The 24,792-nt window shown below is 39.7% G+C and overlaps 2 protein-coding genes across 2 annotated transcripts in view; one reads left to right on the plus strand and one right to left on the minus strand.

The window, feature by feature from the left end:
- The window catches only part of tnk1 (tyrosine kinase, non-receptor, 1), a 10,078-nt gene extending 6,157 nt beyond the window's left edge, over positions 1-3,921 (plus strand). Inside the window, exons 10-13 of the mRNA XM_016671044.1 lie at positions 977-1,132; positions 1,705-2,162; positions 2,269-2,364; positions 3,422-3,921. Of these exons, the coding sequence (XP_016526530.1) occupies positions 977-1,132; positions 1,705-2,162; positions 2,269-2,364; positions 3,422-3,598 (887 nt within the window). The 3' untranslated portion in view covers positions 3,599-3,921. The remainder of the gene's footprint in view (positions 1-976; positions 1,133-1,704; positions 2,163-2,268; positions 2,365-3,421) is intronic.
- Positions 3,922-5,359: 1,438 nt separating this feature from the next.
- Positions 5,360-22,035, minus strand: LOC103137492 (phospholipid scramblase 1). Its single transcript, XM_007551244.2, has 8 exons — positions 21,652-22,035; positions 21,064-21,149; positions 14,946-15,214; positions 13,923-13,965; positions 13,249-13,469; positions 7,858-8,019; positions 7,082-7,243; positions 5,360-6,987 (listed from the first exon to the last, which is right to left on the minus strand). Exons 2-8 carry the CDS (start codon positions 21,074-21,076, stop codon positions 6,928-6,930), a joined length of 930 nt encoding a protein of 309 aa, XP_007551306.1. The 5' UTR covers positions 21,077-21,149; positions 21,652-22,035; the 3' UTR covers positions 5,360-6,927.
- Between the last annotated feature and the right edge of the window lie 2,757 nt (positions 22,036-24,792).

Below are 24,792 nucleotides of genomic sequence, written 5' to 3' on the forward strand. Positions count from 1 at the left end.
CAGCTTCTTAATTTCTCAACCAAAACCAGCAAAAATGCTGAGAAATTGTTGATTTTGAAGCACGTCTCAATGTTTTTATGTCCTCGTGTCATCAGACAGCGAGTTTATTGTCTTTTATTGAGTTCAGCTATGCACTGATCTTTGACCTGTTGTCAGTCAACATGCAGTACACGTCTTGTGAATTGGCACCCTGGGTAAATTATGTTTAAAAGGTCTTGAAGTCAGTTCTACTTTTACTTGTGTGGCTTACATTCGTGAAAAAGGTACATTTGAAACGACAAAATCACATTTTCACCACATAATGACACAAACAGTGAAACCATATGGAAGCGTTTTCTAATTTAAATGTTACTTTTTAAGTTTATCATTGAAATTTTGACTGGTACTGCATTAAAAAAAAAGCAAGAAAAAAAAGTAAATATTATGGGGGAGGGAAAAATCTGCATTTTTGGGGGGGAATCATTTCAAAAAGTGAAACCTGTACTTTTCTTTACAGAGACTGAAATATTTAAATACTTTATTTGTTGTGTTTGTGAAGTTAATTGCTTGTGGTACTGAATTGAAAAGTTTGTTCCTCAGAAAAGGTTTCATCCGTCTCTGTATGTTTTTATGAATTTCTTATATGTTTTTTAAAATACCCAAATATTCACATCATTTTTTTTTCTGTCTGATTACATAATTTTAGGACTTCAGATATAATTAGTTAGTTAGCTAACACTTAGCTGACCTTTTGGCCAAATTAAATATTTTTAGATGACTACTTTTTACTTTTACTTATGTAAAAATTTGCTGAAGATGTCTGAGTCTGGGAACAGTGCTGCCATGAAAAGTATCATGAACTCTTTGAAATTCCTGTGGATATTTTTAATAGAAATCTGGCTGTTTCATACTATTTATTTCCCCCTCACTGGTTGGATTTTCTATATTTTCCTCTGTGATTCTATGAAAATTCAGGCCAATATGAGTTTATTTTGAGGCTTTTTACACTTCTCTATCAGGAGGGTTAATAAAAACGGAGGAGGCTGTCGACTATCAGTTGAATGTGTTTATTGTTCTCATGCCTGCAGCAAACGCAGCTGGAGGATGGGATCATCCATGGATCGGGAGCCAACCAACCTGCAGAAAATGGCAGGTAAGAGCTACAAATAAACTGAGCCGGGAATCGCTGCTGCTTTAGAGAGAAATAGAAATTTTTTTTTTAGATCTTGAAAGTGTGGTTTACTGAAAACTGTTCCACCAAATAGGAAAAAATAGAAAATAAAATATCCCTAAACCTTAAATTTATTCTTTTTTTTTTTTTTTGAAAAAAGAGGGGTTTATTTAAAACATGATGTTTTTGGTAAAAACACTTTTTAATGTTAAAACTCTTATATTTTCCATATCTGCTGGTTTTAAAGGGAACAATCTACTTGAACAGTATTCATCAAGCCACTCTGCCCCCTGTTGGTTTAATTCAGTAACTTCTTTTTTTTTGCTGTTCTTTATGCTAGACATTCTCACAAGTTATTTTTCTGCGATACCAGCTGAGCTACATTTTTATTTAAAATGTAAATGTGAGCCCAGTGGAAAGTGCTGCACGACTTTTCAAATTCAGACTATTTACCATATTTAATGCGTCTTCTGTGAAAAATCTGCCATTCTTTACTTACGTTAACTATCTAGCTAAAATCTGTCTGTTAAATATTCATGTCTCTGCACTCTCAGGTATGTCTCAGAGCCTGGAGTCGGTGCTAAGTGGCAGTCGCCCCAAGCCTCAGACCTCAGGGCCTTTCAGAGTGGATCAACAGGGCCGACTCATAGCCCCCGCCATGGTCGCCCAGAGCGTGATGGTGCAGAAGGATCCGCGGCGCTTGAGTGAGGCCAACCTCCCTGCGCCTCCTCGGCCACCGCTGCCCAACCTGGCGCGCGTGAACCCGAGGAACCAGAGGAAACCCCCGGCTCAGGCGCCGGCGCCCTCACCCTGGCCTTCACAAATGATCCTGTCCCCGCCGCCGCAGCAGACACAACCCCCGGTTCAATTCCCTCCTCAGCAGGGCAACCTGGTTAAAATGTCCCAGATGGCGCGTTCAACGCCGCAGCTGGATGACGACCAAAGGGAGAGATCGAGGGACAGAGAGAAATTGTCTTATACGCAAAACACAAAGGAGAGTCTGGTCGCACAGGTAGCAGAGAACTTTCTGATTGGTTACAGTGTTTTTTTTGTTGTTGTTATTTTTGTGAGTTAAACCTCAGTGCTTGTATGTTAAAGTTGTTTGCGGCTCTGCCCAGGTGATGGAGGCGGTGCACGGCGTGACCACTGAAGAGGTGCAAAGTGCGCTTCAGTGTAACGACTGGAATCCAATCCGGGCTCAGCAGCAACTCAAGGTGGGACGAGAAACTGACAAAGAGTGCAGTCGAGTACAAATATGCTGGCAAACGTGTACAACAGGCCTTAACATAAAACAAACACTGTTTCTGTACATTATTATCAGCCTAATCGCAAACTAAAAAAATGTGTAAAATTCCAGCCTTTAATTTGAGTAAGTTTTGTCAGGGGGAAATAAATCCCGTGTTGAGAGGTTTTCTAGCAGAGGCCACCAGATTTTTCATATATATATTATTATTTAAAAAAACATCCTGGTATTTAAAAGTTTATTATACCTTTTATTTTAACAAGGTTGGCCTTCGATGCGACTGCATCACAGCTCCCCCAGCAGAAATAAGAGTGGGCATGAGGTGCTTGTTGTTGTTTGTGCTGATTCCAGTTAAAAGAACCATTAGCATTTAGCATCACATTTCTGTTTGTTAAGCTAGTTACTCCCAAACAACCAGTTGACATGTATATTATGGCCTCTTGGTAGGAGTTAGATACATTTTCAAACTGAACTTTGGACGGTTTACAGCACCATCCTTTACATTTCTACTGTGAACCAGCGCTCCTTTTACCTGAGTGCATTTTTTAGCAGCTCTACCCACCTTTGTTTAATGTCTGTATATTTGTCTGCCTCGTCAACGTGCATTGTGACGGGATAAACGTCACAATGCACGTCTTTTACGTCTGAGTTTTAGTTGTTTTAAACTGTATTCACTGCTTTGTCTCGATGTGGGAAAGCTCAGGTGTGTAGATATTTTCTCGTAGTCGTTTCTGGTTCATGAAAATCAGCAAACCTGACTTGAATGGCGTATTCTCGTCTTTCTCACTTTGAAGAAATGGACCTCTGTGTCGCATTGCATTTATAAACCAAAATTGCTTTTGTTCAGAATATAAAAGAGTGAAACCATGCTTAGGGAGCAAAAGACGCCCTAATGCCCTTCTAATGCCGCCCTGGGCAACTGTCAAAATGGCCCACTGAATGCTAATGCAGACGCTCAAGAACCCCACTCGTGAAATCCAAATGAAACCGTGAAACTGAACGTTTAAGTTTTGTTTCTGTCTCCTCAGGTCGAGCAGCTCTACTCGCTCAGCCTCTGCTCCGCAGAAAACTGTGTGAAGATCCTGACCAAACACCAGTGGAACCTGGAGCTCGCCAGCAGGTACCTTCTGCGGGTGACCCGGGAGGACAGGCTCGGCACCGGAGAGAGGGACCGGCCTCAGGTTAGCGCAGAGAGACGGGTCTGAAGAGATTCGCAGATGTCCGACTGGCCGGAGCCGGACTTCGTCAGCAACGCCAGGCTTCAAGGAGACCCCACTGCGGCACCAGGCGCTGCCAGAACCAGTTGCTTTACGACGGGAGCAGGACTCAGCCCATCAAAGCAGAAACATGAAGGTTTTCAAACAGGATTTACTAGAGACTAAAAGCCTCCAACTACTGTTTTTTTTTCTACTTTTTTTGTTCTCATTGTGCCATTATTTAGCACATTTGCTTTTTTATGTGGATGAATTTATGTGTGAATGTAATGTTAGTCATTCTTTTGTTGAATAAATATGTAGATAAAAATGAACCAGTCTCTACAATTTCTATCTTAAATAACCTTTTTTTTTTTGTTTTTTTTTAAATAATCATATAATAAATGCATTTTAACAACAATTGGTCAGAAGCTGTTGTCTGGTAGCAGAGTCTATATTTAATTTTCCCCCACATTTCAGTTCAGTTTAGGTTTTTACCATGGAAAATTATGTTTTACTGGGGAAAAAAATTGTCTCCATACCCCATTAAGTAAACAGCCTTCAGGATCACCTAGACCACAGGTGCCAAACTCGAGGCTCGTGGGCCAGATCCAGCCCGCCGTTGCCATCTATGTGGCCCTAAACACTCTGGAGGGCCACAAAAATAGAACCTTCAAGATAAGTCGTGTGCTTAAATATCATTTAATCAATATATGGTGTATATATATACATATAAACACTGCTCAAAAAATAAAGGGAACAAGTAAACAGCACAATATAACTCCACTTAAATCAAACTTCTGTGAAATCAAACTGTCCACTTAGGAAGCAACACTGATTGACAATCAATTTCTGTTATGCAAAGGAAAAGGCAACATGGGGAAATTATTGGCAATTAGCAAGACACACCAAGATATTAATGGGTCTGCACGACCTCCACCTCCACCGCAAATTACCTGTATGTCCAGCCTCGGTTTATTATTTTAACACCTCTGGAGTCTGTTTCTGAACTATTTGATGCTACACAAAACACAATGCTGCTTTCTTGAAGTCTTTTCATCAGTTCACTTTGACTTCATCCTCCATGGCTGTTAAACTGTAAGAAGATACCAAGACAAGATTTCTTGACATTTTGACAACTCACAAGACATTGTTATGGTTAAACAACCATAACAAGCAGTTGTTTAACCAAGCGACTGTTTATTTCTAAAGCACAAAAACATTATTAGGCCTGAAAAGTGACGGCTGATTTCTAACTACTTGTTTTCCACCCAAAAACTGGAAATTTGGGGAATTGAAAACTCCCAAATTATTTCCAAAATTGTCTGCAGCTTTAATTATTTGGACACAGAATGATTTCTTTTTCTACAGGAACATGTCCGGACATGTCCATGTAGGGGTTGTTACTGTTGTGAGGGAAACACATTGAGTAAAAGACTGATAAAAAAAAAAAACAGCACTTTCACACGCTTCCAGGTGGGGGAGCTGTAACACAACTAGTGCAACACCATTTTTTCCTCCTTCCCTCTTTCTTCTTTCGTCGTCCCTAAAGTAGGACACGCATTTTATGTTTCCGTCAGCATGTTCACGGTAGATAAAGACAAACATTACCAACATGCCCTCCGACTTTGGACATATTCCTAAGAAAAAGCGATTGTGGTTTCCTTTGAGACAGATGTGAAAGCAGAAGTTGCGCACACACACAGATCAAAGTCTTCGTTCCACCCCTCTGTCTTCATGCACAATAACACCAGACCAACAATGACACAAACGCAGGTTTAAAGTAACATCGGTTTAATTTATGAGTTTCTCATCTGTAAAAAAAAAAAAAAAAAAGCAAAAATTACAGAATAAAGGCAGAAAGGAAATGTATGTTACAAAATCATGCAAAGCAAATTAAACCAAATATCTGCACTGTACACGCTCTGTCTTCTTTGGAGATGAGACTACTGGCACATTGGAAAGGGAAATAAATGTTAACGGTAAGCGTCAGTGGCAAAAAAAAAAAAAAAAAAAGGAAGAAGTTCACGGGGTCACGCCCGTGTTATCCTCACGAGCACAACCACTAGGAGTGAGTAGTGAATGCAGAGCAGATCATTTACATTCATCAAACAACCAGTTTTTTTTTTCTATAAACAATGTAAACCACCATATGGCGAGAGCTCACACAGGTTCATTCTGAGTGGGTTTTTTTTTTTTCAACTTCGACAAAACCCCATGAGGTCACGAACCACAGCTTTTTTCTTCCTTCTTTAGCTTCCTATTCGTGCCGCACAACAATTTGTCGTCATCCTGTTTAATTCACTTTTACGCCGTGCAATCACAGGGAAACTGAGGGAAACCTGCAGGGTAAAGTTCAGCTGCTCGCGCCGTTTCCATGGCAAACGCTAAACGGGCACGCTATCGCTCACTTTACAGTCGTTGCAGTTTTATCTCGCACCATAGCCTGTAGATAATCGGTGGTTTCAACTTAGAACAGTGAAGCAAGCAAGGGAAATGACCGCTTCGGTAAATCCTCTCAGCATGCAACAACTCGAGGTTTCTTTTCCTTTTTTTAATCAGACTTGCAAAATGACAACTTCCTTATCAAGTTAAATGATGCAAACTTTCAAAAGTAGCTTCACATAAAAGCCAAAACTAAGTAGTGACACCGAGGTCTTTTTTGGCTTTCCTCCATGTTGCTTTGGTTAAAAAGTAGCTAAACGAATAATGCGATAGTGAGCAGGTAGATTGGTTATAACATTCTACATCGGACTACAACACGTTTTTACAGGATAGTATCTGTGTAAGTAACCTACATAATAAAAAAGGTAAATAAAAAAAAGTGTTAGTTCTATGAATATTGGATCATAACTGAACCAAACATGCAGAGCTGAAGTGATTTGTACAAAATGCAGACTATGGCATCAGTGACATGCTGCCATGACTTTAAAAACAAAGTGATTAATACACGCCTTCTGCATCCGAAAGGATATTGCACTTACACTATGTCTAATATGAATGCCTCATGAGCATGGCAACGATATCACTGATTGTAAAATATATATTGACAAATTTCAACAAGAAAAAGCACAAAGAGAGAGAGATGGCAGCAGAAAGCACATTCAACAGTATGCTGAGCTAAGTAGAAGACAGGTGGAGTTTTTTCTATTTTTAAAGTTTCATCACAAATTAAATGAACATGTAAAAACTCTACGGAGTGTGGGGAACATCAACATCCTTCCAAGTAAGATCAAATTGGACTGGAGCCAATTTGATCTTGCTTTATAAATGAACGCCGGAACGTCTGTTGAAGAAACCAAGACAGGCGCTGGACAACGGGGGTGGACTCAGGCACTCGGTTACGAAAACACAGAGCTGCGTTGGTTCGCCTCGCCCACTTTCTCGAAGAACATGAAGTCCTGCGGATGAGCCACGACAGAAAAATAAACGGCCCGTTAAGCAAGATCTCACGAGATAAAAATCAGAGACCGTCACTAAGATTCAGGAACTCACAATGAGGAAGCAGGCGCCCATGAGGACGGCCTTCATCTTCACGTCCAGGTCCATTGGGAACTGGATGCCGAAGTTGTCCGTGTCTGTGAAGACTTCCTTCAAGAGGCCGCTCCACTGCTTGCTGATCCGACCAATGGACTGTCCGCCATCTTTACTTGTCAGCTACATAGCAATGACGAAATACAGGACATACAGGCTCACAAAATTGTCTTAAAGCTACCTTCCTGCAGTTACATCAGATGTCAAATATATTTAATAATATGGTCATTTATTTTTTTTAACCATTTATGTTTTACAACCAGGCAAGTAAAAGCATGAAAAAAAATCTAACCTATTTATTGAGTTCAGGAAGAAATAAATGTGTTTCACTTCTGGCTATAATAATTACAGAAATCTTTCACTTTAAATCCCTCAAGGGGAAGAAAATGATTGGGCCGGGAGAGTAACTCTGCGGGACACCAAACAAACTCAACAGCAATTGACTGAAGTAGTTTAGTTACAATCTAAAGAGACATTTTTTGAGATCTTGGACTTGTCCAGAAGATCTGCAGAAACTACTGTGAATACATACTACATCTTTAGTGTATTACTGTGAATTTTCAATCAAATTAAAAGTTTTAAAACACATTCATGTATTAGATAAACAGCATCCAACAGAACAAATCCAAACACAACCAAAAACCCTCGTCTGTAAAGTCTGAGCAGACCGAGTTCAATGTGAGCTTACAGAACATGCACAGCTCAAACTGATCCTCCGAGGACAGATGGGAGCTCACCTCAAAGTTGACGTCCCCACAGCAGTTGCAGGCGAAGCAGGGCCCCTCCAGTTTCAGCATCGTCTGTCCGTCTGGTCCCTGGATGGAGAACTTTGGCAGGAAAGGATGCCAGTCCTGTTTGACGAACCCTACGGTGGTTCCCGGCGGCGCCTGGACCTCCATCTGCGGGTCGGACACAAACATTACAAGGTTTCCCCTAGAAAACCTGCTAAGCCTGGTGGTTGGTTGCTAGTCATTCATCCAGCAGCCTGTCATGTTTTTGAGTTAAAAATGTTTAAAAATTGACAATATCACTTGATAATTATGTTATTGAAAGATTGGAAGATTAATACCTGAATGCCAACTAAAAAGTCTTAAAAAATGCAAAGATTTTAAAAAGACCTAAATAAATTAGCAAAGCTTAGCCTGCTGGGGGCATAAGTAAAGCCTGGTGGCCCGCCAGACTTATAATACCCTGGGGGAAACCCTGCATTAGCCCCACGGAGTTAGAAGGGAGTTCACCTTGGCACCAGAGACTATATATAAAAACATCACGGGGTCAGAAGGCTTCTCACGAAGTGCAGCAGGAATGATAATTGAAGCTGTGACGCTGCCATTGTGACACATAGAGGTAATAAATCTCACATGGTTCCTGGGTGGGGAGCGCACAGAGAGCCGTTGTGTGTGAGGGCATCGGTTTGGGCACAGGCGAGTGAGAACGGAGAGCCAACGACAGGATTAAACAGGGTAAAGATGGCAGAGGATCGGGAATTAACAAGGAGACGGTTATGATGGACAAAAGGTCCATTCAGACTCCTAACAAACCTCCCTCGACTGGCACAGCCTGAGCAGAAAGGAGACGAGATCAAAGACACAGGCCTAATTTACTTCTGGTTACATCTAGATGTGCAAATAGAGTTGCACTGATTTCATTATAGCATCTCAAATAAAAGTTCAGTAAGTGATCAGACGCACAATCATCTAACAAGAAGCCAAATACGACCAAAGGTCATATTTAAAGATCAACATCATGTCATATAGTGGATATAAAGAGTGAACTTGATGTTGTAGTTAAACATTTTATCCATTAAATGCCACATACCATTCCAACAAGGTTTTATTGTTCTTTTAACTCCACTCTTTAGTCCAGTAATATAGGACACAACCACTATAAACCAGAACTCCGTTCACTGCTGCCATCAGCCTCATTGCAGCCTCCCTGACCAGCCGCTCTCTTCATCAGTTTTGGAGAAATGTCCCGGTTTTGTAGAGCCACCATTGCTCCACCTTTTATCCACGCTTAGAGGTTACCTTTATTATGCTGGCTTACGCCAACGTGTTAAGAAACATGAAGTTAATCTATTGTTGAGAAAATAAATTTAAAATAAGCTAGTTTTAAAACTTAACATGTCTTGATTCAAATGCCCTAATTGTGGTTTTGAAATTAGTAATGTATTCTGGCCTATTGACCTTTGTTTTGCCTGTGGCTGCAGCAGATGGTTTGTTAGGATCGTTTGAACTGCCTTTTGTCTGTGGGAAAACAATACAGTAGAAGTTGTAGCTTTTCACACTCATCTGTGAAAAGCCGTAAACAGGCAGGGGTTTTAGGCTTGAGAGAGGGTCAGAGATAGCTCCTGGTTGGATGAGCAAAGATACGCCTTATTTGAATAAATTAAAGATAAGAATACGCCTTTTGCTATAAAACTTTCTACACAGAAGTAACAGATTAGATTTGCTCTTGCAACTCTCCAAAGATGTCTTTGCACGTCTTTGCTTTCTTTCCTTCTTTTCCAAGTCTGTGAGGTAAATGAATGTATGTCTCCGTTGTTCTGCAGTTTCTGGTGGAAGTTTATGCATTGTCTTATATTGGATTAAACTCTGTAATTCTGTGACGTCAACACGCATTGTTGTTTTCCTTGTGGCCACACGTGGCCCGCCGAGAGGACCTGGGATCCAGAGGAAGAGAGAGCCAAACTTTTTTCCAAAGTTAACCAATTTAAAATATTCTTCCTTAACATTTGAGGGCTCGTGCCGGTTCTGTACTATTTAGTACGTCAAAATTAGCTAACAAGCTAATGTTAGCTTAAATGCTATCATCCCCTGCGCCATGGTGCTTTTCTGTACTTTTCTCCTAATTGATACATTTGTACAATGATTTTATCTATATTATACAAGTCAAGAAACCTCTTCTATGACAGTTAAACTTTAAGTAAGGATCCACAACAAAGAATCAATGCCAGAGTTCAGGAAAGTATTCATTTAAAGGTTAGCACAATTATTTTTTTATTCATAATTTTGTCCTCTAAAATATTTGTTTTCTAGCTAAATAATACAGACCATGCGTGTCATTAAAACTAGAAAAAAAAGCTTTCAAATTATTTATATTTGCCTTATTTTACATCACAAAAACCTTCATTAGTATCACCTTGGTAAATGTTTCCTCTACACATTTCAATATCCACTGCATTTTTCTTAAGGAGAAAGTTGCTTTCTCTTCATGCGAGTAAGTAGGCAATGTAGCTACATCTGCATCAGCTTTCTCAAATTATCATTAATTTCTCATGTCAACATTTAACAGACAATGGAAGAGTAGTTCAATAAAAAAGCTAGATGCCTTTACTGATTTTTAAATTATTAATTCTTCTCTGCTTTAATCATCAAGACATAAATTCCAGCACTAATGCTTTTAATTTACATTCAAGGTTTCCTCCAGTGTATTACAAGCCTGGTGGGCCAACAGACTTTACTTGTGCCCCCACCAGGCTATAAGCATTGCTTATTTATTTCAGTCTTTTTGGAATGTTTGCATTTTTTAAGACTTTATAGTTGGTGTTCAGGTGTTAATCTTCCATTCTTTCAATTGCACATGATTATCAAGTGATATTTAAAAACTTCCTGTCAACTTTAAACATTTTTAACTCAAAAACACGACGAGTTCAGCAAGTTTTCTGGGGGAAACCTTGATATTATTAGTTCACTTGCTTATGGCTTGTCTCCCCATCTTATGTCTGCCACAATTATACAACTTGTAAACATGTCACACACAATCAATCAGGTACCAGAACCAGATATATTTTCAGCTACTCCGACCTTAACTGGTCACCGGCCAGTAAATAAATCAGCATTTTTTTTTCCCCATTTAGCAAATGCATAATAAATCAAGTAGCAAGAGCACAACAGAGAGCAAAGCTTTCGCCAGATAACATGAAGCTTAAACCTTTAAGTTTAGATATTTAATAAGAAACACACTGCATTTAGAAAAACCTGGCAGCTTTTGGGATATTTCAGACTAAACGTAACGTAAGGCTTCTGGGTGCCACAGACAGAAACTAAGCTTTTAAAATTGCTACAAAGTTACAAACCACAGATTTCAAAATAACACTGACCAGAAAGCAGGTGCTGCTGGTAGAGCTATAAGTAGATCGACACTCTGAAAAAGGTTGGATGAGCTAAAGGCGGCAGACAGCTGGAGAAACACTGGAAGCAACAAACAGCAGCAGCCGCCACGCTGCACGACTCTTCAAAGAACTGCTCTGGCGTTGCGCGACGTTCGACGCAGGTCGTCTTATGAACAACCACCAACTTGACCTCGAACCAAAACAATTTCTCTACAAATTGCAGTTTGGACAGATTTAACAGGTTTTGTAGCTCATTTCTTTTCCCACGCCACCTTTCCACCCCGCCGTCCCAAATCATATCTGGACCAGAGGTTTCAGACTCGACTCCAAATCGTATCTCAAACTTTACTTGTCTTTCCTCTTGTTGCAATTACTTCATCATGTTTGCTTATCAAGTTTATTCCCAATTGTTTCTCTTCTCGAATCGCTTTATAACTGCTGATGGCTTCTTTTATGCTCCTAATCATTTAATTTAGAAAGTTTTATTGAAGTATGCGGATACTTTCTAAGCTTTAAGATACCATTCCTACATCTTTAACTTATAAAATTTATTAACTTCTTCTTGTGCTGAATGGATCAACTAGTTTACACGTGTAACTATAAAACTAGTGACAATAAAATAGACCCACTTAATAAAAACAATATAGAGACATCTATTAAAGTTTTGGATTAGACGTGTGCTTGTATGAGATTCTCCCAGTATTATACGACAGTCTTAATTATCCTGATACTGTATCATACGAGTGATATAATTTAGATACTACTTTTAACACAAGCTTATCTAAAACATAAAAGCATAAATGATAATTAAAGCTGAAAATTCAGATACACCAGAAACATAAAGACAAAATCGTTCACTTTCTGACACTGAATCAAACTAAACTTTCCCGTTTCCAGTCAGTTGGGGTACCAACGTTATTTCTATCGGCTAAATACCTGAATAATGGGAGAAAAAAAAGTTTCTTTTGATTCCTTTCTTCAGTCAGAAGTTTCTGAATCTAGATTACAACATCTGTGTTGAATGAAGACAGACCTGTGGGTGTACTTTAACTATCCCTCATTCGTATTTGCAGTGAATGGTGCCTGAAGGTTCATCTGTTCAAACAGATAAAACACGGAGGAATAAGCAGCAAGGGAAAGTTGATCATATCATTTAGTCAAAAGGTCGGTTCCGTTTTATCACAAAGCCAACGTGATCCCAATCGCATGAAAAATATGCGGCTTGAGCCAAACAGGTGCACAACCTGCAAACCCGACTCAGTTACAGCGGTTCTGCCAGGATGAATGGGCCGGAGTTACAGCGAACCTACTGTGAGAGGTTTCTGGAAGGAAACCCAAAACGTTTGACCCAAATCATGTCGTTCAAGAAGCAGTTCTACCAAAAACTTGAAAGAAATTGTGTTAAGAGCTGAATTTGGAAAAAAAAAAAAAACTCTAATCATTCTGGACTTAAGAAAACAGTACGTAATACTTTTGCACTTCAAACAAACCTGGAATAGGAGAAGTTTAGTCCTTTTTTTTTGTCAAATTAACAAAATTAAAAAGGTTTGGTGTCTTTTTATACAGTGGATAAATATCTGGTTTCTCCTCTAGCAGCTTTAACAATGTGATCCAGTCCTGTTCTTATTTTAATGTTGACACAAAGATTTAAGGAAAACGCTACAATAAACGCCCACTAGACTCTGCAGCATTATTCAGGCGCTTTCTGAATAAATGTAAAGCCTATTTTTGTGCCAAATTTGATGCTGAATCTTTAGTAAATGAGAAAAAAAACTGAAACAGCAGCAGACGGAGGAAGGGCAGTTCTGCACTACTGTAGCAGATAAAAACTCTTGCCACTCCTTTTTCTCTATCACTAAATCGATCCATAAGCAATCAGGGTGTGTCATAAACTTTTCCCCTGGAACAATTCAGGACGAGGTGGGGAAAATATCTACGATATGGGGCTATTAATAACTTTTATTAGTAAAGTCTTGAACAGTGTTCAGCCAACAGATATGAATTTAGGACAGACCTCCTGCAGGCAGCAGGGACACCAGCAGGAGACGCATCGGAAGGGCCGGATGAGGCGGATGACCTCCCGGTCCATGTTGTCCTTGATCTTCATGTCGAAGCTGCGCAGAGAGCCGCAGCAGTTCCTGGTGCAGCAGTCGTTCTTCTCCTTGGCCTTGTAGATCTTCTGGCCCAGACTGTTTTTGATCTCGTACTGGTTGTTCGTCTCAAACCCAATGAAAGCTGTGGGGGGGGAGAGCGGGGAGCGGAGATGTTAAAACACTTCAGATAAAGATGCTTAAAATTGATCTTTTGTTGCAGTAAAATGCAGAAAAATCCTGGTTTTAATTTGATTATGTTCAGTCCAGAAAGCATATTATTACTTAAAGCTTTTTTGTTTGCTGTTTAGTAAAGTAAAAAAAAGAAAGGGTCTACTTTTTTTGTTCCCCTTCATGGAAACATGCCATAAACAAAAGCATAGAAAACTTGAAATGTCCAAATAAAATAGGTTCAAATCCACAACAAAACTGGTTCATCTCGTCGACATCTCAGTCCTTAAGATCCCAAAGGAAACATTTTCGTAAAAACAAAATATTTCTCAGCATTTGTTTCTCCTCCCACACTCAACGCTCTCAAATGAGAGGTTTTACTTTCTACACGTTTCAGTGTGAAAAAAACTCCATAAATAAAACTTACCTTCCAGGAGCTCAACTTTCTGATGGATCAGGATCTGGTCTATCTAAAATAGAGTAAATTATAGATAAGAAATAGATAAACAAATCAGTATATTTAAAAATATTTTCAGCAAAGAGCAAAATTTTAAAAAACAACAAGTTAAGTCCTTACAAGCAGACAGTCACGTGTAAGATTATTTATTTTTTACCATTTCATCCAAGCCCGCAGCTTCTTGGGGAACTGTGAAACTATACACAAAGGAAATCTGCTGACTTAGTGTTTTTCTTGGCACATTGTTTCAAAGTTCAAAAGGCCAACAGGATAAAGTTTATATCTTGGACAGGAATGTTTTAAAGAGGAGACGTTATGCATTTTTCAGGCACATTTTTTCATTTCACAACACACTCGAGTAACTATGTTACCTTAAGCTGCATTTATCAAATACCACTTAGAAGAAATGTGAAGGGTTGAAATTGGTCTCTGTCTCTTTAAGAATCTCATACTCTTCCCAACCCTCTCCCTTCAGCACGTCGTCACAACAGTACTCCACCATTATGCCATTTACAATCACTCTTAGAAGCAATAGCTTGTATGATGAGCTTAGCAGAATCAAAGCAACACTCCAGGCATGTGTTTGATGACAGAACAAGAATATGACATGACATACAGCTCAAAAAAGTCAGTTTGACATGATGGAAAGTTGAAGTCAGTTTATTCATAAGGCTTTAATAAGTTCTGCATCACCTCAACTGAAGGAAAATAAATAAATTAAAAAGAACATTTTAGCAGTGTTAAAAAGTTGCAGGAATCATGTGCCACATGGGTGGATAAGAAGTGCGATAAGGCATGTTGAGTTTTTCATCAAACTGGCAGAAATCCACAGCTATTGCTCACCACCAGAAAGGAAGGAACAATCATTAGCAGAAGTGTTTTTTTTTTTTTAAACAGACGAGACCCCAGACCGATCCAGAACGCCACGTCTGATTACAATGGCAGATATTACAGAATTTAGTTCATCAGATGTTTCCTCCTTTTCAGGCCTACCTGTGTTAGGTACTCGAGCCCGGGCGGGACGCCGACTGGAGCCGGAGCTGGAGACATTCCCATTGGCTGGCCGCCATAGTCCGGTCCTGGACCTGGAGCAGGGCCCGGTTGATACATGACAGGAGGCTGGTCCTGGTGATGGCCCATGTTGAAGCCTGGTGGGGGAGCCTGACTGGGGTCTCCAGGATATCCCCCAGCCGGAACAGGGTAAGGGGGCGCGGACTGGCCGGGTTGTGGGTAAGGAGGATGGTTCGGAGAGCCTGGATAGCCTAAGGTGAAACACACACGTTCGTCTTTTACCGGGTCAAAACTGGATGCACTGGTTTTCTCAGTGATAAAGTTATCTGCTGCCTATTTCTGCACGTTTCCCCAGAATTTTCTATGACAAAAGAAGTCCAGAACTGTGACTTGAAACAAGAACAAATAAAAGCAAATCTTAGAAGAATGTATCCCCCTGAGTCAATCCATTTTAGAGACTATTCTTGTCCAGTTCCCTTTACAAAAAAGCTCGAGCTCAAGATGGAGATCATCTGTTAGACATTACGGTTCAGGCCCTGCCACAGATTTTAATTGAATCTAGGTCTGCACTGTGACTGGGGCTTTCCAACTTCCTCTGGTTGCACGTTTAGGGTCGTTCTCCTGCTGGAAGGCGAACTATGACCTCATTTTGAGATGTCAGAGCATCTCAAAAGTACCAAAAGCGCCTTTGAGATGCTCTGCCACCCAAACATCAATCTGAGGGTAAAACTTAAAAAGGAGAAGATTTGAAAACCACAAAGCAAACCATTAGAAGAATAAAGCAGCTTATCGGCTTCTTATCTGGTGATCCGATGACATGCCATGTCCGGGCTTCTTCATTTTCTTATCCAAAAGTCACGATGAGAAACTTTATTGAACAACAAACGGTGACTGGCCCGCGGTTGTGTGCGAGTGCCTCTATGCCTCTGTTTATTCTGGATTGAGTTACTTCTCCCTGGATGCCATTATCCACTGAGCCGCAGAGCAAACAGAAACATTTTACAGGAAGTAAACACCAAGCATGTGAAGAGTCATGGTAAAAAAAACAAAAAACACCCACTTTCAGTTGTACCTCTCTACCTAAATGGGAGAAATATGAATGTCCTGGTTTATAATGGGGGATAAATGTGACTCAAATATTAACAGATGCCACAGCATCATTTACTAAGCAAAGAAGGCCAGAACAGAAGAGCTTTGTTTGATAAACAAAGTATATCATGATTTGTTCTGACATATTTGTGGAGGAATTGTGGCCTACTCCTCTTTCCAACACGGCCGCAGTTCACTGAGGTTAGCAGCGTTTCTGCACGGCTCATCACAGCCTTTCAGCAGGTTGAGGTCTGGATTTTAACCCCTTAACTGCCTCCTTCCTCAAAACGCTTGCATGTCCGTCGATGGCTCCATGAGGAAACTGGTGTCGTCATGCCAGTTAAGGGATTTACCTGAATTACTGTGAAACATTTTTTCCTTTCTGTATCAGCCATTTTGAAATACACTGCTCCAGTTGGACAAAGCTACAACTGGTTAAACATAGCCACCTTCCGTTACAGTAACTGTGACAGAGTATGTCACATTTACCACAATAACCACAAGTGCAAAACAGGCCCAAATCTTTACCACATCATTTTTTACCAGGAGGAGCAGCTGGTTTTCTACAACTAAGGCTCTCTGCGCTATGAGCAAACATCTTTACATTGTTCAAGGAGTCCTGTTGATCATTCAGATGCAACTCTGTGAAAGAACTTCATGTTGCCATATTATTTTAGAGAGAAGACGCTTTCAAAGCCTGCACAGTCGCAGACTGAACTAGCGGAGTGAATCTGAAGAGACGTCTTCTCCTGGGAATATTTGTAAATGTCTTAAATGACTTTAAGCAGAATGGACATCACTTTAAATGAAAGAAACCTACAAATATCAACCTTTCTAGACTTATGGGTAGCAGCAGTTGCTTTTCAAAGAGCCTAACTGATCCCTTTCCAACTTTGCATCATGTTTACAGACACCTGCAGGCTATGCCCTGACCAACCAAACACTACCAGAACCTTAATGAGGTTATCTGACATTAAGGTTAGGTGAGGTTATTAGCACCCAGCTGCCAATATACCCTCTGACCTCTGAGTTGCCCATAATCACTCTATAAAAAGTGCAACAACTACATAACGACCTCCATCTGTGCATTAACTCCCCCAGCTTGAAGATTTTTGTGTTTTTTTTTGTTGTTTTTTTACCACAACCGACTCACCGTTAATGCTTTCAGCCTCTTAATGGGAGCCAAACTGGCTTTGATGTCGGCAGCGGCGTGAATGTGTCATGTTGTTCAAAAAGACCGTCGGTCTAACGATCCTGCCTTTCTCGCCGCAAGCCAAATGACTGCACTTTACCGGTGAGAGACGAGCAAAACCCAGGAGTTTACAAGACGGCCCCAGCATGGCGATGAGAAACATTGTTACACTGGACTCACTGTTCTGATTTACAAATTTATTTCTATCCGGTTAGAAAAGGCCACGTGGTTTAAAAACACATTTTTATATTTGAACTGCAGACATCTGCATCAGTTTGACCACTAAACGCTCTGTTTACGCTCCTTTCTCTTTAACGCATTATGGTCTCAGTAAAACGATAAAACGAAATTTTGTCAGATAATTTTTATTTTTTTATTATTATTGGTCATTAAATTTACGTAAGATGGAAATTTCTCTTTAGCACTTGGCAGGAAGAGATCATACAGATAAACACCAAAGTCCACAGTAAAATGAGCCAATTTAAATAAAACTACATGTACACATAGATTAATTTGTAGATCCATAAAAGCTATTAAAAAGCAATGTTTCTCAATGAGAGGAAAAAAAGTACTGTTTAAGCTTTGGGAAAGACTTAACATGTATGGCTTTTTTCTGCAAAAACTGAACTTTAAAGGTTTTTCCAAACAGAAGAAACTGAAATAATGAATGCAGATGATGAGAGACGACATTTCTGAAGCGTGGGCTGATTGTATAATTCATAAAGTGAAAGTTGGTTTGGATCCTTAATCTTACTGACCTTGTTGTTCACCTGATTCACTTTGTTCTAATGTCTAAGCTAAAGGTGTTATATTAAATGAAAGAACAACTCAGTAAATGGCTTTTAAATCTTAGTCAACGTGTTTACTGATTAACTTTTTAAGCTCATTATCAACTTCGTGTGCAATTTTCATCTTTTACAAAGATTTGACCTGCCAAGACCAAGCATTGCGCCGTGGAGCAGCATTGCGCCGTGGAGCAGCATTGCGCCTTGGCGTTTCCGCTTAGCAAACTACATTTTCTTTTGAATATTTTAGATATGCTCTTTGAATTAAAATAGTGAATAGGTAAATCCACAGATACGGAACCAGGATTAGAGACTGAGTCCACCGTTGCTCCCAGACACGTCGTAGAAAATGCAGTTTCCTTTTAAACAGCTTCCTCAATACCTAAACTTTTTACAAACCCTTGGGTCATTTTAATTAGTAAATTTTTCTTAGAAAATTTGTTAACTATTTAACTAATTGCCCTTTGTGATAGTGGCAAAATACTCACAAAGGGTTGTCGTTTGCCCCAGTCATTTCCTAGTCAACTCACATCCTCCACACTTTTCGAAAGCTATCTGCGCCACTGCTGATCCCCTTGGACTGAAATGGCAAAGGGGCAGCATGGTGCCACTAATCAAATGCACTTGATAAGATGAGCATCATCAGTGTAATAACATCTCTAAAAGCAGTTTTGGTAACTTGGCTGAGTTGTGTGTCAACACAACGGCAGAGATGGAAGAGCTCGCCGATGATACTTGACAAACAACCGTTGATGCTCGTCATTCCAGGAAGGGTGAAAGGTCATCTCCAAACATTGCGATGATAAAAAGGTTGAACACGTCCTAGTAAATCTTGTTCTCTCACCATAATGTACAACGTTATGTTAAGAAAACCCAAGTACTGCATATCGGCAACAAACTTCTCACTGAAATTGTCGTTCATGGCGGTGGAAAGGTGGTTGTTGGGACCTGTCTTGAAGCCACCGGGTCTGGAAACCATCAGGCTTACGACCCAGTTCCCACCTTGCACTAAAATTTGTCCTAAACTATCCAAACATTTTCCAGATTTCTTAAATACAGACATAGAAATCTACAAGACACAGTAAGGACTGTTAGCAGTGTTTTTGTTTGGTATTTGAACAGTAGCTCAAGTATCAGGTTACATGGCGTCAAACAAGACCCATTCACAAAGTCCTTCAGGGGCATTGAGGTGTCTTTATGTTGTCAAAAAGCTTTCAAAAGTGATGGAAACTTTTTGATTGACTAATGTGATGAGGAGGGTTAAGGTCAGCCCAGCTCAGTAACATGTCTGACTCTGCAGCTGAGGTAGTCACAGGCCTTAGGAACGATAGGCTCGCAGCGTCTGTGGGACTCGCAGCACCTTGATGTTGCGAGGAAGTCAGGACGAAGTGATGTAGTGTTGACTTGATTTGTGCAATCATCCAGCCGCAGGATTTAAAAGTGCAAACAAGACCCAAGCATACTAAATGGAGTTCATCCAGCATTACGTTTTTGAAAATAAAGATAAGGGGGGGATCTCCAGCGCAGATTGTATGCCGAGGACTCAGAGGTGGCTCGACTTAACGATTTCATGAGGTAAACTAAAAATTCAAAGAGTCTGTCTGCTGTGTCATGGTCTTAAACAAGCTGCTCATACTCCAAAGCCCTTCACTGTGGCTAAATTTTAAAAAAGATCTGCAACAAACAAGAGGGCCCATTTTTTCCCCCACAGTTCTTTAAAACACTCGTTGCCAATTATCACAAAGACTTGATCCCAATTATTCCTGCCAACGGAGGAACAACCAGGTACTGGGTTTCAAGGGAAATTATTTTATTCGCCATGTAGATTGGGAAAGCCCTTCCCTTAAATTAAATCATTTCATTTATTCATAATTTTTTACAGCTACCAACCAGTCAAAGGTGTGTAGACAATAGGTGGATGATTTTTACAGCATAATCTGCAGTAAGGAAATGTTGTAATCATGCGTGCATTATGGTTTGATCAGCTGTGCTAATCTGGTGTTGAGAAATGAAATGACAAAAGAAGCACAGTGTTAGTGTTAAGTAACAGTTCAGATAAAGGTATAATACTAATTTAACATTTTCTCTAAAAATTGTGTTACATCAAAATTAATTAAAATACTTAACTATAACAAAAAATAAAACCCTTTCACAAAAAGAGGTTTGATTAGAGGTATAAAATAAGAGTTAGGAAGCAACAGAATGGAAACGCAAGGGTATAAAATTGGGTTATGAATTTGCCTAATTGTGAAATGACCCAAAGACCATTTTCACGATCTCCATCCTTTCCTCCTAGCCGTGACATTTACTATCCCAACCTATGGAGCAAGATTATTGCATTTCCTCTGCTTTGCCTAGAACAGAGATGGGCCATCGGCTCCAATTCTGACATTTGACATTTGCTTGTTGTGTAGACACTGATGTGACTCACATCCAGCCAAACTGGTTTTCTGTAATCCTGGTATTCGGCTCCAATGGCGAGCTTAATTAATCCAGCCAGATGAAGGTCATGAGCCTCCAATTTGTTTTGGCTCTCGCATAGGAAGGGAAGTAAGAAATCCGTCCCACCTCTTTTTCACATTCCATTGCCCTCTTTCCAGGAAACACAAGATTTGCATCTGCTTGAAAGTGAGGCGGACCGTACTAGCAGACAAAAGGAACTACAGGCAGGCACACGCAATGCCCCCAAAACCTTTTAAACAACGAGGGCGGAGCCCGCAGGACCAACACCAGAGATGTCACCGTGCTAGGATTTTAGGAACAAGTATCAGATGTCGCCATCTTTCAGGAACAAAGGCCACATGAAGAATCGAGGGAGGTGGACCGGCTCATGATTCAATATTTTCTATGGAAAATCTGGGTTAGGCAAGAGTGATGGAAAATTAAAAAGGCAAGTCAAACAATGTCACAATAGCTAAGCGATGTGATAATAGGAGAAACCAAAGATGAAGAAAGTGCTCCAGAGGTCAGTGTCAGTTTTTATGACTGCAAAGTGGAAAATTGTCATCACACCTTGATGTTTATTATAACTTACCTGGAGCAGACATTGTGGTTGGTGGAGAAATTGAGAAAGAAATGAGGTCACACTTCCCAAATCCCTCCCAGGCTTTCCTTGGAAAACTGTGGGAGGAAGAAAAAGGAGAGAAAGGGTAAGTGGAGTTAGGATCCAAGCTGAAACCATGGGAAAGCGAGGAGGGGAGTACAAAACAGAAAAAAGTACAAAGTACAGCAACAAGTTAACAACCACAATCTAACTGGACCTAAATCCAGCAAGCAAGAAGCAAGGCAACTCATGATGAAACGAAACTCCAATGTTTAAAGGAATAATCCTTTTATTTTTTTTTCCACGCTGCAGGCTGGACCAGAAAATCTTGCAAAGTAAAAGTGGGTGTGTCGTGTTTAACCAGACACGTCTGCCTGGGAACTCCAACATGCACTGAAATCTACCTATAACTTGTTCATAACATATTCAAGAACATGATTTCTTATCTAGAACAAACAGTCCTGCTGTGGCCCCGTTTCTCCCAGTCCCGTTCAAACTGAGCAGCTAAAAACACATAAAAGCCTCCAATAGACGTTTTAAGAACTGATTTAACTTTCAAAAAGATGTAAAGCAACTTACGCGTGAATTTAAATCCCAAAGAAAGATTAGAAAAGCAGGTTGTCGGTTCCAAAGTGGTGCTTTCAGTCCTTTGCCCAATCTGTTTGTCGTCGTTGCTGCTGCTAGTCTCTCCTCCTCTTTTTTCTCTCCTCCCCTTCCCCACAGAGAGGTTTCTTTGAGCGTCCTTGTAGGGAGGCAACCCGTCATGGCACAAACATGAACATGGGCGGGAACCAGTCACTTTCGAGTTAAAATCATGTTTAAATTATGTTTGACGACCCAGTCAACCCACGGCTGAAAGGTGGAAATGTGTTGTTCGTAAGTTATGCACGTCGAGTTCAACTCGACGAATAAACGGACAGGCATTAAAATGGTGCGACTTGTACCTAGTTCCGAGTGCGTACATGTAGCAAGCATTACGGTACTTTCAAAATAAGAGTATAATTTCGTCTTCCTAAAATAAAGGCCAAAGTCGTTTGCCAAAAGTGATTTTGGCAACCAAAAGAATTACTTTGGCCATTATTTTAGGAAGGTGACCATATTGCTTTTACATAATCTGACTTTGACATTCAGAACAATAAATAAACGAGAATTAAAAATCAACATTATGACAGGTGAAGCCGTCACTGAATTGGGTGGAAAAGGGAATCATTAACAAACGATTATTTTAATAATCAGTTCTCTATTTTTTAATGCCATCATCTATCCTGTGGCTACTAACACTAATTTTAAAAAATACAAGGGTGTCCTAGAGTGGAGTTTCAAAATTTCATTCTGACTTTAAAAAAAAGAAGAACATCAAAATGGTTTCTTTTCTTGTGGGTGTCTCAGGGTGTTCAGCTTTAAAAGGCGCCCTATTTCATTCGGCAATGTACTTGTCCGTTTCCACACATTTATCTGAAACCAAATTTAAAAATGTATGACGTTGAAATTCTCAAAAGTTATGCCTGCCATCTTTGTTTGTTTATATACATATTTAGTTATTGTTTATTTATTTGTATGTTTGTTTATTTATATCTTATTTTACTTTTTATTAAAATCAATGGCAAGTTTTGGCCAAAATAACCTTTGTTTCGTTTTTTTAATACTTTCATGTATTGGTGTGAATTTATAAAAAGTATTTATTTATTTGTTTGTTAGATTTTGTTTTATTTATTTATTTTTGCTAAAATTACTGGAAAGTTATTCCACCCAACGAAAACAAAGTTTTACTTTGAAAGCAGATTGGTTACCGTAATACCATGTATATGGATGCACAAGAAATAAACTATGAGATGGATGTGGCCTTCTCGCACAAATTGAATCCAGCTGCAGGGAGCAGCTGTCTCATCTGTCTGTCACATAGCTATAACAGCCACTAGAGGTCACCAAAACTTCAGAAAGCAGAAACTCAAATCTTCCACATTCCGTGGTTGTTATGGGGCCTTTTCGATCCTGATCCGATTGAACCATCGTGTCGCCATGTGGATTAATGGCTGTCCCATTACTTAAAGTTGGACTGTAGGTGAAACTTCTGGTTCTCTTTCACTGATTTAACTATATTCGCAAGTAATATGGCATGGATTCCAAAACTAACCACACTAGCAAGGTGAAATTGTTTGAGAATTGAAAATTGCTGCCCATGCCATGAAGAATCGAGGGAGGCGGACCAATCACAACCAAAAGGCCATCATAGACTATGGCCTTTTGGTTATGATCAAGAGGAACGAGTGTATTTTAATAATTTTTGAAATTGTATCTCATACATTTGAGGTACAACAAATAAGTTTCAGCAGCATTGTCTTCAGTGCTAAGTTCCCACAACATGTATTACCAGTTTAGAGAAATAAGTAAGCCTTCTTAACTATTGTCAACAGTTTAAGTTCCAAAGTAAAAACTTTAAGTCACATTTAGCACTGCAAATATACTGACAGTCCAGTTAAACAGCACTATATCACAGAACCATTTATTTTCAGCTTTGCAAAAGATATGTAAAAGCCTTAAAATTAAGTTATCTTTTATTGTTTCCGCCTCGTCTCACACTGGTGAATATGCTAACAAATAATGTAATTTTAGCAGCATTTTAACTTATATTTAACTTTGTTTTTATATTTAATTTGAACCATTTTTAATTCATATCCACCCTTTACATTGCTGTAAGTGTTAGGAAATGACCAGAAGATAACCTTAATTGCACTAATTATTGCAATTAGTACAATAATTTAAAAAGTTTGAAACAGCTGAAAATGTTGCGCACAAGCCTGGATGAAAACCCAAGTTCACGTTGTTTCAGCGAGAATGACGGATTAGGAGGAAAACAATCTCTAAAACTCACTGTTGAAGAACAAGGATCAGCATCGTCAGGCCAACTCGTCTCCGTGGCAACCATTTATTTGGAGAGAGCTTCAACAGGAGGGCTGATAATAGCGAATTGCGTTGCTGCTTGCAACACAGAGGGAGTTGCCAGGTGTGCCGACAAAATATTTCCAAGCAGGAGGCCAGATGGGGCTCTCTGACAATGTTGGGGTGAAACGCCAAAACCAAAAGCTGCAACAGAAAGTCAAGCACAGACATGCAGCGCTACAGCAAACTCATACGATGACCAATCAACAACTTCAGTGAGTCCTACATATATTTCATGTATTGCATTCAAATGAGAAGACGACCACCAGGATTTAATGTTGCTTGTATTAAGAAGTCTTATGATAATTTCAGATCTAAGAGAAGGCTGAAAAAACGTACATCTTCTATATAAAATTAATTGGAATGTATAACAGCAAGCCCTGCAAATGCAAAGTCATATGTAAAACAATAACTCACTAATTATCCAACAAAAGATGTCGTTACTCAAATCAGACCTGCTGCATGTAGGGTGGTAACTGGTATCAGGCTTTTTAGCAAAGTTTTTGAAAGGTTAGTTTCAAATCTGCTAATTTTATGCATTTCATTTGGACCTTTTTATGAGATATCACAAGTTGCATGTTTGTTTCTTGCTTTAAGCATCCTGGCTATTTCTTAATATACAAAATCATCAGTTTTAACAGGGGATCTCGTTTAATTTCTTGGACTCCCTGTCAGTGTTTCTGCCAACAATTGCTGGCGAGACGTTTCCACGGCGATGCTCAGCCTCGTGTCGATCCGTTCGGTGAACGCTCACATCTGCAGAGAGGAGTCTATGTTTGC

The sequence above is a fragment of the Poecilia formosa genome, unplaced genomic scaffold, assembly GCF_000485575.1.
Source record: "Poecilia formosa unplaced genomic scaffold, Poecilia_formosa-5.1.2 Scaffold41, whole genome shotgun sequence".
NCBI lineage: Eukaryota > Metazoa > Chordata > Actinopteri > Cyprinodontiformes > Poeciliidae > Poecilia > Poecilia formosa.